Source organism: Corticium candelabrum, chromosome 6, assembly GCF_963422355.1.
Source record: "Corticium candelabrum chromosome 6, ooCorCand1.1, whole genome shotgun sequence".
Classification (NCBI taxonomy): domain Eukaryota; kingdom Metazoa; phylum Porifera; class Homoscleromorpha; order Homosclerophorida; family Plakinidae; genus Corticium; species Corticium candelabrum.
Window position 1 is genome coordinate 5,647,577 of NC_085090.1, and position 12,541 is coordinate 5,660,117.

At 39.7% G+C, this 12,541-nt stretch overlaps 2 protein-coding genes across 3 annotated transcripts in view; one reads left to right on the top strand and one right to left on the bottom strand.

The window, feature by feature from the left end:
* Positions 1-36: 36 nt before the first annotated feature.
* Positions 37-12,541, bottom strand: part of LOC134180968 (cleavage and polyadenylation specificity factor subunit 3-like) — a 16,192-nt gene continuing 3,687 nt past the window's right edge. Inside the window, exons 8-27 of the mRNA XM_062648149.1 lie at positions 11,993-12,082; positions 11,290-11,350; positions 10,147-10,236; positions 6,469-6,549; positions 5,772-5,818; positions 5,671-5,718; positions 5,552-5,614; positions 5,103-5,198; positions 4,555-4,624; positions 4,421-4,497; positions 4,269-4,343; positions 4,006-4,083; positions 3,840-3,948; positions 2,877-2,911; positions 2,706-2,813; positions 2,595-2,645; positions 1,491-1,578; positions 918-975; positions 720-837; positions 37-322 (exon numbers count right to left, since the gene is read on the bottom strand). Coding sequence (XP_062504133.1) covers positions 221-322; positions 720-837; positions 918-975; positions 1,491-1,578; positions 2,595-2,645; positions 2,706-2,813; positions 2,877-2,911; positions 3,840-3,948; positions 4,006-4,083; positions 4,269-4,343; positions 4,421-4,497; positions 4,555-4,624; positions 5,103-5,198; positions 5,552-5,614; positions 5,671-5,718; positions 5,772-5,818; positions 6,469-6,549; positions 10,147-10,236; positions 11,290-11,350; positions 11,993-12,082 — 1,545 coding nt within the window. The 3' untranslated portion in view covers positions 37-220. The remainder of the gene's footprint in view (positions 323-719; positions 838-917; positions 976-1,490; positions 1,579-2,594; positions 2,646-2,705; positions 2,814-2,876; positions 2,912-3,839; positions 3,949-4,005; positions 4,084-4,268; positions 4,344-4,420; positions 4,498-4,554; positions 4,625-5,102; positions 5,199-5,551; positions 5,615-5,670; positions 5,719-5,771; positions 5,819-6,468; positions 6,550-10,146; positions 10,237-11,289; positions 11,351-11,992; positions 12,083-12,541) is intronic.
* LOC134181556 (uncharacterized) lies at positions 7,270-9,807 on the top strand. Of its 2 annotated transcripts, none has more exons than XM_062648826.1 (2): positions 7,270-7,400; positions 9,277-9,807. In XM_062648826.1, exons 1-2 carry the CDS (start codon positions 7,295-7,297, stop codon positions 9,675-9,677), a joined length of 507 nt encoding a protein of 168 aa, XP_062504810.1. In that variant the 5' UTR covers positions 7,270-7,294; the 3' UTR covers positions 9,678-9,807. The 2 variants fall into 2 exon arrangements, with proteins under 2 accessions (XP_062504810.1, XP_062504811.1); XM_062648827.1 differs by having other exon boundaries at positions 9,283-9,807.

The window sequence follows — 12,541 nt, forward strand, 5'->3', positions numbered from 1 at the left end:
ATTGGGGTTGCGAGAGAAGGAACAAACAGTCAGCTCTATGGCTAAAAACGTAATTATTTATTATAAATTAAAATTATTACACTTCCATACGCAAGTATTCAATGAATCACTTTCTCCTGAGTTTGAGATCAAACACCAAGGAAAATGATACGCAAACTGCACACTGAACATCTGTTTTCAACCTTACAGACGTCGGAGAATAACTCTTGCAGCAATTCAACTAGTTCTTGGTAGAACCTTTGCATGGTGTCAATGCTACGTGAAGTCTTCTAACAGCTGATGATATCAGACTGAGTAAACTGTCATCAGGACAAGAAATCTCCTGCAAAACAGAATTATGGTCATCTTCAGTCGAAAGCAGGTCTCACAAACAGTTGCAAATTGACACCCCAATACACATGTCGTTAGCATGAGTTTTTACTGTGTCTTCACATCTATTGTTTTGCTCACTCAATCTACCTGCTCACACAATTTTTGCCACATAATAATTAAAACAATCATATCTATATCCCTTTCTGCTTGCATGCCAGACTATCAGTCTAAGTGTCAGTGCTGTTGTATCTATCGATGTGTCTGTCTGTATACAGTATCTGTCACTGTCTCTGTTTATGTTGCTGCCTGCCTATCCATCCATCTGTTTAGCAACCAATTGTCAACCATTTATCAACCGTTTCTTAACTGTCTGTCATTCTCGTCACACACACATAATAAATACTGACTAGAGTATCCACATCAATCGTTGCTGCAGATGCATCCGTTGAGACTACTATAGCAAGGCCGTCTTCTGACATATCTACCCTTTCCTCACCAAATACTTCCTGCAGCAATTTAATTACCCTAACAAAACACAATAACTTTAAGTAAGCAGGAAGTTGCAGTAATCAGTTTAGCATCACAATGTTTGGTTTATCACTCACCTCTCTGGAAACGCGTCATCATCAGGCAGTCTGACTGGAGGAGCGTCTGACAAAGCATCTAAAGCAAAGTATTATGATACACATTTGCAGAACATTTCACTGCAAACTGCCCACCAAGTCAAGCTCCAAGCTACCCAGCCGTTATGAGCTGCTAGTAGCACAGGTATGCAAATCGGCATGCATGCACATATGTACAGTACACAAGCATACGTGTAGAAGAGAGTAAACAGCTTCTTTCCACAACTAAAATGTTTACCTATCCAGTAGTTTATGGACTACAACTAATACAGTACCATACATAAACAATAAAAACACAGATGCATTAATTACATAAATCAACAACCTGCTGTAATCCATCTAAATTCATACAATTTTGACAATACAATGATGTGAAACAAAGATAAAGCACTGCCTGCCATGCACTGTTGTCAGCTCTCAATAGAACAAGCATGCCTCTTCAAAGCAGATGTCAGTCTCAAAGTTCAAGGCATAGGTGTCTAGACTCTATAGTATGAAACTAAAGTTTTTGATATGTTTGTCCATTACAAATAAAAGCTTGAAACACATTCATACCTGCTACATGAGATGGTTCTGTGTCTATCTGTAAAACTGTTGTCAGTACTGCATCAGCGTACATGTCGTTCACGGGACTAGCAATCCACTGCAAAAAGCAACATCACAAATGAAACACGAATATTGCAACATACATGCACAATGACTCATTAGTGTAAGAGTGTAAGGTTCTGATATCGACAACAGCACCCTACTTTGCTCAATTTACTTTGCTCAATTTACTTTGCTCAATTTACAAAACATTTATTTGAAGTTTACCTAAACAAAGTTTACATATATTCACAATGAACAACAAAGCTACAGTTATGTATAAAAACCAACTGTTCGTACAGCACAGTTATGAAGCCCTTCACATAGTGGATTGTAATATTGTCAATGCTTAACTCAAATAAACCAAACACAACTAACAGACAAGCAGACAGACCCTAGTGGGTCTCTGGAACATTTTAAATAGTTTTGGTTGTAATAGCATTCATTTATGAAAATATATGAAAAAGACATACAGACAGACAAACAGGCAGGCAGACAGGCACGCAGGTAGGTAGGTTATTTTATTAGGATACAGCATCTCTACACACCAGAATACATGATTTTTCAATAATTAAAAGAAAGTGCTTCATAAACAAGTCCAACTAATTGAATGTGTGAAGCACTAAATGTATCTATCTCTGCTAACTACATTATCCTCCATTAGTCTGTTTGTTGACAACTTAGACACTTTTCTCAAGACAACTTTACTATTGCATTTTTGGAGAGTCGCCAATATGACATAAACTCTGCATCTACTCTTCTTCCTTCAATGAGCCCTGCCTTTCTTCCCAGTTCATGCAGTAAGTTTTCTGCTTGTAATCCCCGTGTGCCGAAATGCTAAAAAACTAGCGAAACAAAAGGCAGGCAGGCATGCAGGTAGGAAGGCAGATGAAGAAACAAACAAACAGACTGATAGACAGTCAGAAAAAAAGTACAAACAATCACTTTAATTGCCACTATAAACGGCACAAGTACTACAAAGAACTATGTTATGACTTGATCTTCAAGACAACGCATGATATGACAACAAATACTCAAATCACAATATCATATCACACATCACCATATTCACACCTCAAGTATGACACCACTTTTATCCTTGATCACTGTAATGCAACCAAACACCTGACAACACAGCACAAGACGTCAATCTGCAAGCACTTTAAAACAAGCTGTACCAATCACCCGAAGAGCTGATTTTCCCTGCACAACATGTTGCTCAACATTGCCAGCAAGTTGTTGCAGATAATAGTCGAGGACCGACAAGGGAGCTGTAAATGCTACTGTTTGACGCTAGGCAACATACACAGACTACAAACAACCGAAACTACAAACAGCAAGTTGCAGTGATCTCACCTGTTTGATTACACTTGTAGCCAAGTCAGTATATGCTGCACCAAATGCACACACAATCATGACAACGACAAAAGCATCAGCCAAACAAAATAAACTGGCAGCTCAGAGTTAGTGCAAAGTAGTGACACAGACTGAGTACAACATTAGTTTCAGTATCATTAATTAGACAATTTCAGAAATTATATTTACTGTAATATCATGTACTGCAAATCTCTGTAACTGCTGCTCTCATTCAGATACAATTCAAACAAATACAGTATCATGGCAAGAAGCATATGATACAACATACAAACATTCTATTAAGATAACTCTTCTGTATAGTTACTGTGCCAGTGCTCTTGTTGCTGCATGCCAATCAATATAAGCTGCAGTTTACCAGGATGCCGAGTGTATGCCAAGGTTTACTGGCATGCCATAAAATACAAGATGAAAACCAACAATTACAACTGCTCTTGAGCAAGATTGTGAAAGCATTGGTCCATCTAAATGAGTCACATAAAATTCACACAATAACGTCGTGAAGATGCAACAAAACTTCAACTATGCAATCATCCATTATGTAACACTCTTCTTCTCCTCATCTCCCTTACTTTCTTAATCATCTGTCAGTCCGGTCACTACTTGATCTACCACATCCCCACATTTTCTTCCTTGTGAGTAGTTCGTGCATCCATTTTCAAGAATTCACATAGCATATGATAGCCCCACCAACCCAGCTCATTCCCTGCCTATAGGGAACTCTGCCATCCTAAGCTAATAGACTCGGTCAAGCTGACTTTTAGTAAACCCTGGCTATACCAGCTGGCAGCAATAAGTGCAGCAGGACGGTAGTTGGTCTTAATAAATTCTCACAAAATATGCAGAAACAAGCAGAGTCATGCAGCAATCTGTATTCATACATTAATAGGAATAATTCTCGTCTATCTAATGCAAACACATGAGCATCAAACAAGCTCAATGTACCTGATAACTCTGATGGTGCAACAATCTGGTAAGAGAACCCTTTTTTCACCAAAACACCAGACACTTTGTGACCATCTCTTGGCTTGACCGCAGCCAGACTGCCAATCACCTGATAACCAAACAATAGAGAGTCCCCTACTTGTAATCTGCCCTGCATGCTGACTACCTTGGCCATCTTTTCCCCTCTAAAGTGAAGATCTACTCCTTCGGTGTTTTTGGGATTGTAGACAACAATACTTGTCTCCTAATGTATAAACAAGAGTTGAAAAAGGAACAAACAAACCAAATAACAGACCAACAGGCAAGCAGGCCAGAAGATAAGCAAAGAATAAGACAAAACAGAGATACAAAAATAAACAAACAAAAGAAAGCAAAGAGAACGCAAACAGGCCCGTAGAAAGAAAACACCTACAGAGCAAACCCCATCACCTCATTATCTTCATACTCTCTCAGTAGAGCAGATTTGAGTCTTCCCATTTCATTCTGTTCACCATGCACCAATATCTTTGAAGCAACAACACAGACAGTCACAACAACATTACGTGATCATGCACAACACTTGCATGCAATTGAGAACTCACAATATGAGGCGGTTTCAGAACACGAACGAAATGACTCGTCTGCTCATAATCAGTGTGAGCAGAGAAAGAAATGTAGTCTACACCAACGCACACGTGAAGTCCACAAAATAACATACTCCACACAATGAAGTTACCAATAGAACACTTGCGAGCCATCTTCTGCCCAGACATTGTCACTATTTCTTCTGGTTCTGACATCAGATGCTACAAAAGATAACAATTAATGTTACACATCCACAAATCACTCTGTGCAGTCTCCTCACAAAATAATATGTTTAGAAAAGGCTAAGTGGTAAACAATAACATAGGCAAACAATTACAAACATACTTCCAACTTCCACACTGGTGTGTGTGTGTGTGTGTGTGTGTGTGTGTGTGTGTGTGTGTGTGTGTGTGTGTGTGTGTGTGTGTGTGTGTCCTTATGACTAAGGTGTAGCATGGCCGGTTACAGCAGCGATGGATAGTAGTGTGTGTGTGTGGGGGGTGTTGTTACTGTTGTTGTTTCACTATCAATTTCGCTAAGTGCATGTGTGCATGTGCCCACACCCATGCACCTGTTTAACAACGCATACAAAACACCTTTCTGCAAGTTCAGACTATCTCAAAATACTCCAAGCAACCAAGTTGCTCTACATCGTCAAAATCGAATCATTACAGCAACTGCTATTTAGATCAGGTAAACCTTTGCAAGAGTCCCCTCAACTGAATAGCCAGCAATCAGAACACCATTTCTCTTGTCTGTACACCATGTTTCAAAAAGCTGCCTCGACAAACCACTCTAACAATACATTCACACATGTTCACCAAACGACAATAGAAGCAATTATTGCTTTAATGCCTGTGTCCTAACACAGTAACATAACACTGTTCTGTCTTGAGACTTCAATTTAACCAGAAACCAGTTAATCAAACAGACTGTCTGTCTGTCTGTCTGTCTATCCATTGCACATGTGTGTCTGCCTGTCTGTCAGTCTGTCTGTCTATCCATCCCGCATGTCTGTCTGTTTATCTATCCACAACTCTGTCCGTTTGCAAGCAGCCTACGTGCCCGATGAATGAGCTCAGCCAGTAATCCCACTGTGTCTATTGGGTCTATTCACCAATCATATCTCCTAACTAAACATCCCCTACCTGCATCATTCCTGGACTAGCCATCACAACTGAAGGTCCAATATCGTCAAACTGACTAATACCCTACAAGAGATCATTGTATTGAAACAACAAGCTCAACAAAACAACAGTAAAGTAACCTTCAAATACGAAATGTGCTTGAACATAAATGGATTAGAAATAGCAATCTACACACATTGCAGGTCAATTTTAGAATAACCACAACACATCCACTGCTCACTTGTTTTCTAATTCTCTCATTCATTGCATTCACATACGTCTGATACACTACAAAAACACACAATCTACAGGCCTTTCACACTTGAACCGCATTCAAACCATGCAGCAGCTGTGAATTGGATGCACAATGCACACTGACCCTTTTCACACTAGGAGAATGCAATCCACGTGAACGTCATAACGAACGCCTACCCATGTAATGTGCATTAGTTAGAACTTGTGTTCATCGTGGCTGCCAGTCTCTTTGCAAAGATTCTTCTCTATCTTTGGTTACAGTACATCCATCTATGCAATAAGGACAGGATAGAGGAGGACTTTCCGTAGTTATGCAATGACCTACTCCACGCTCTCAGGGCCGAGTAAATAGCAATTGAGACAAGATGCCCTAATCTATTTTCATTTAAACTATAAAGCAGATGTGAATTGGATGCGTATTCAATGCATACTGACCCATTTCACACTAGAAAACCCAATCCATGTAAAGCTTCATAAACATGTAACGTGTGTTAGAACCAATGCACATTGAATCCACTTCAGACCACGTCTGCATGTGGTTTGTGCGAATTTGCATCAAATACAGTTTGACAGCCAGTGGATACAAGGTGTGAAAATGCCAAAAAGCATTCAATGGGCTTTGAAGTGTAGTGTGAAAAGGATTTAGGCATTGATAACATGAGTCAGTGATTATAATGCCATACCAGCCATGCATTTCTTTGCCAGAGATGAAGCATAGTAGATTGGAATGTCGTGCAGCTCAGGATGTTGATCCCAATATTCATCTAAACAACAAAAATGCTCAGTATTATTGGTATATTGTTGGGTTGTCGATTTAACCAAATCCAAACTATTAGATTAAACATTAGTACAAACAATACTTTACTTTAGGTTTTAGAGAATGCTTACCAAGTGTTAGCGCAATTTAAAACATCATTGCCATCCTATAATATCATATTTGAAGTCATTGAACTGCTGGTCAAAAACAGTTATTACCACAACAAAAATCAAAGATTTATGACTTCCAGCATTTACAATTTGTTCATAGGTTAACGTGTAGCCATAAAAATATACTAAAGTCTTAGCATGAACAATGGTGGGGCATGTATGTTAATGGCATCACTAAAAGTGATAGAATATACGTATCACACATTCAAAAATTGCCTTCTCAATTCAAGTTGTGTAATTCATTTGGTCACAAATATATTCTCAAATACTCATTGAATTGCACGAGTTACTGTATACAATCATTCAACAACTGACTACAATGTAACATGTCACTCTCATTCTTCACTTAGTACCTTCCAGTCATACAAAGCAATATGAAATCCATCCCTTCAATAAACCATTCTTTGAATAAATTTGGTAGAGGCGTTCATGTGGCAAAAAGGGCCCCCAGTAGCAACTACCACAGAGTACAAATAGGTAAACACCAAGGTGTCAGCCCACGATCACCTCATTTACATACAATTGTCCCTGTCTCATTCAATCACCAGTTGTTCGCATTCCACAACTGAGGCCACAAGAAAGATGTGTTTCATTCTGTGTTTGCTAGTGATAGCAGCTTTTGTTGCTTTGACACAACAACAAGAACTTGAGCTAAACTCCAATGATACTACAGAGTCGTCAGGAACAGGTAAGAACTAGCAACGTACTGCTGACAATGACCAACCCAACCCCCATCCCAGTAATGTACATGTATAAGCCATAACTTTAAGTATACATACTGAGTGCTACTGGCTATAAATATGTAGTACCACGTGTCACACCAACATGCACACATTGGCTAGTCTTGCTTAGTCTACGAAAGCGAGTCTTTCTCAAACTAAAGTTGCATATGCCTACCGCAATGAGCAACAAAGGATACCCATCCATTCACCCACCGTAATAGCAGTAAGGTAAAGAGCAAGATTATCAAACTGCCATAACAACCAAAGAGTACAGCTCAACAATTACTCTGTTGTCAACAATGTGTAGCATGTGCATCTTCAATACAATCACTGCAAATGAGGTCGTATGTATCACATACAAGCCATAGCTACACGTAGCTTATACGAGATTTATGAGTAAAACGTTTTGTAAGCTATATTTACACGAGTTTGCATTAAGTCTGACCTAGTAGTACTGCTTGTAAGCGTGTGGAAACGAATGTAAACGCTGGAAGACAAAGCACGAACGCAAGATCCCATGCGTGCAAACAGCAGTAACACGCATTGAGTATATGGTGATCAGGTAACCACACATTACCATGAAGTTTAAGTGCTGTATCGTAGTACAGGTAAGCAAGTCTTACATGCAATGTACGTTCATGATCAAACCGAAGTGAACGCTACACAAAACGTGCTAATTACAACACGTCAGCATAATAATATTGTAAAACAATGTGTGTTAACGTGCTAGCAACAAAACAAAAACACTAGCAATAACAAACTTTTCACTAAAAACAAAGACCATTGTAGTAAAATGTATTGTAAAAATAGTTATTATACCAATCATCCAAAGACACCAACTATAGACAAGCCAACTGTTTCACAACATACATACTGCACATATGCATTAATACACACTGCACACACACACTTAAAAATACATGTAAATGCATAGTGTCTCAAGCAACCTAGGCAATTTGTCTGATAGGTGGCTGGTACATGACTGCATAGATACCAGCAAGCAACTACGTCATACAAGCAGATGTATCTACACAAATGCTACAAATGTTGAGTTAGTTTCAAGTGTGTGCATTGTGCAACTGTAGCATTTACATTGAATGTACTTTTACACACAAGCAATACAAAGCAGCCCTATAAATAAGGTTGCACTAATAAGGCAATTCTACTTACTAACCGATAACCAATAATCTAGAGCAGTATAGTCTGATACAGATAGGAGATCCAATGTTTCATTGACATCTGTAATGTTAAAAACTGCAATGTTGACAAATATCCATGATATTGTAGGTCTTTATACCAGTGCTTAACAACAACAAATATTCTACCTGCAATACACTGCAGACGACAAACTACATGTCCTCTCTCTCAAGTGAATATGTTCCTAGATAGGAGATCTCTTAGTAGCTCTGAAGTCATTTCCACGTGCATGCCATACAACAATCACAGTTTTATACATGTGAGTGATGTTACAGTCAGATTTCATTATTCTTACCACATTTAGTCCGAGGGTTTCTGTCGGACTAACGCAACTGTCCAGATTACCGGTAACAAAAAAAGACAGCGACCATGTATATTGGCTTTACGTCAGAAAGAGAGAGAGCCGAATTATAGGGTGTTGAGATAACGAGGTCTGACTGTATCTGTATTATCGACTTCAACCAAAATGATTCTGAGACACTCCGATATTGGCTGATAAGCCAATATCCAATAATTGAATAACTGATTAAATTATTGGTGCAACCTCACTTATAAGTAAGTAGCATGGCAAAGCATTATGTTATTCCAAATGCCACCGTTTCATCGTTTACACAACAGATTAATCTAAGATTGTAACTTTCATAGTTTTAGATTGTCCTTCATACACATTCGAAGAAGGCGAGCGCCCAGCAGAATGTTTCAGAAAACGACGAGAAGCACACAATAGTAATCAAACAGATAAAACCAAACATCGGCACAGACAGCGACGTTGGATGTTTTCACTGTGGCAGACAGCCGTTAGATACAAAGAATCGTACTTCGACTTTCAATCTAACTACAGAGTGAAAGAAAACCGAAAGAAAGAAAACTGGAATAGCGCCAACTGGAAGTGGACAAAAGGTACAGGCAGCTACTGTACATTGGACCAAGTGCGTAAATTCAATAAGAAATGGAAGCCGCCCTTCGTATGGTGGTGGTACAACAATTGGCAATACACCAGAGACCTCAAACGCTTTCTTCTGATATGCAAATGCAAAACAGAATAAAAGGTCAATGTGTTGAGAACAATTTCTTGTTTGACTATTCAATACGAAAAAATGTGGTTCTAACGTGTGTATGTGTAGTAGAATTAATGAAGCATGTAATGCAAACTCATTATGTGACACAATGTTATAATCCAGATTTATCAATTTGCTGTCTTGGATGATTCATTGTCCTATTACCAATGAATATCACTCCAACTCTGAGAACTGCCTATTGACACACTGTTTTGCTGAAACTATGGCGTCAGCATGTTTTTCGTCGTCATCTCGTGTGTGTGTGTGTGTGTGTGTGTGTGTGTGTGTGTGTGTGTGTGTGTGGCTGTGTGTACATGTGTATGTAAAATTTCAAGGCATGTTTACACATACACACCAACATTTAGTTGAACACAACAACGTACAATCAAAAACAAGAGTTAAGAAGTATCATACAACATACAAAACGATGGTGAGACTTTCATATTAGATTACTTACCAAGAATTAAAAGTAGTTCTTGTGCACGGCCAAGAGCAAAGACAGGAATAAGACATCTGCCACCTCGATTAACAATGTCATGTACAGTACCTAAACATACCACACATGCTTACCAGAGTGATGACAGAACAATTAATACAAAACATTAGATCAACAACACTGCAACTAAAATATACAGTCAGAATTAGAAGTATAAACTTCATTTTTGTTCACACATGTGAATGAAATCTGTAATATGCAGTGACAAACTCTAACAGCCTGTTTACACGAGCACTTTTAACCAAACCAGCACGAGTCAGTGCAGGTCGACTCGCTTTTGAAATGCCGTGTAAACAGGAGCTGAGCCTTGCTGTGCCGTGCTAGAATGGCCCACCTCAAACTGCAGTGCCAGCACAGTTTGGCTCAGCTTACCTTCAATGTGTGAATGGCAAACCAACTGCCAAACTGTACTGTCGAGTAGCCAGACTCCTCAGTTCCACACCATACTCGCATAGCCAAGCTCTCTTACACAACATCGTGTGAGCATTTCTGATGTAACTACACGTGACAACTAGCATGTGTAGTAAGAGGCATACCTACTGAGTAAGTTGGCTCTCTTTTTCTGAATGCCATGTAAATGGGAAGCTGGCGACTCTCTATCACAAATCAGCTCGGCTCAGCTCGGTTTGGAAAGGAGCTCCTGTGAAAAATTTATATCTCTCTTTCCTTGGGTATTGATCACATAAACCACACCAACGTAAAGTGCCAAAAAGCTTGGAAACCAATCTACATACCCTTAAAATACTGGTATAGCCTACATCACCACAACTGATATATATGACTTACAAGAAATCATGAGCAACAATTCAGAAACATACAGTTGTTAGCCTTACTACTCAACTACAGTGCAATGCTACTGCAACTGACATATTCTTCAGACCCTCAGTTTCACAACAGATACGTTGCAGCTACCTTCCAGTGCCAAAAGATGAAACTTGCATTCAGTTGTGACAAAGAATATAACTGTTGATACAGTTCCAGTTTTGGCCAAAGCTGGAACTGAAGCAACTAGTATTCGAATGCATTCCAAAGGCAAATATTGCTGACTCTCTGTCTCAGATCAAAGACTCCTAAGTATGACATATTACAATTTCTAGTTCTCACTTGTGAATCTTGCTTCTCTGACTTCTCTTTTCTCATGTATCTGAGTACCATAAGTTGCCTCCTATAATGAGATCAGAACACAGTAAAGCAAACTACACCCACGACCTCCTAAAGCAGCACAGCAAAACAGCAAAACAGCATAGGCTAGAACCCATCTACAATGGTATCCACAACCCATGTACCAATTTTGCTAATTTCATCATGGGGTCTGTTCACAGACATACATATTCTTAACTCGTCAGACATTTTGGTAAATCCTCGTGTTCTACAAATTTCATATTTATACGTTCAGTTGTTCAAGAGATATCATGTTTATAGACAGACACATATTACACAGACAGACACACAGACAAACACACAAACAAACAGACACACAGACAAACACACAAACAAACAGACACACAGACAGACAGACAGTCAGACATACAAACAGACAAACACACAGACAGACAACAAACAGACACACACACAGACACAAAAACAAACAGACACACAGACCAACACACAGACAGACAAAGATAAACACATAGACAGACAAAGACAAACACCTCTATACAACCTCGCTCCTCCGTACAATGCGGGTTGCGGTTATCATACTCTTACCATAAATGCAAAGTTGACCTCAACATGGCATGCAGTTGAGTCGCTTAAGTCACTACAACAGATTTAGTCTTGAATAGCAATAACAAACTTGTTGGCTTACTGTAATCAGAATGTCTGGTGATATTTGAGGAATTTCAGCAGCCATAAGATGTCTGTCTTCCTCTCGACTAAAATCTCCAGTGTAGAGAATCTGGAAACAAATTGATCATAATGGTTATGTAAAAGATGTCTGTGTGGCACACAAACATGATCCACATCAAGTCAGCCAGTTGGTCAGACAAATAGACTTAGCATTCAAACGTATGTACTCTGACACACACACACACACACGCACGCACGCACGCACGCACGCACGCACGCACGCACGCACGCACGCACGCACGCACGCACGCACGCACGCACGCACGCACGCACGCACGCACGCACGCACGCACGCACGCACGCACGCACGCACGCACGCACGCACGCACGCACGCACGCACGCACACACACACACACACACACACACACACACACACACACACACACACACACACACACACACACACACACACACACACACACACACACACACACACACACACACACACACACACACACACACACACACACACACACACACACACACACACACACACACACACACACA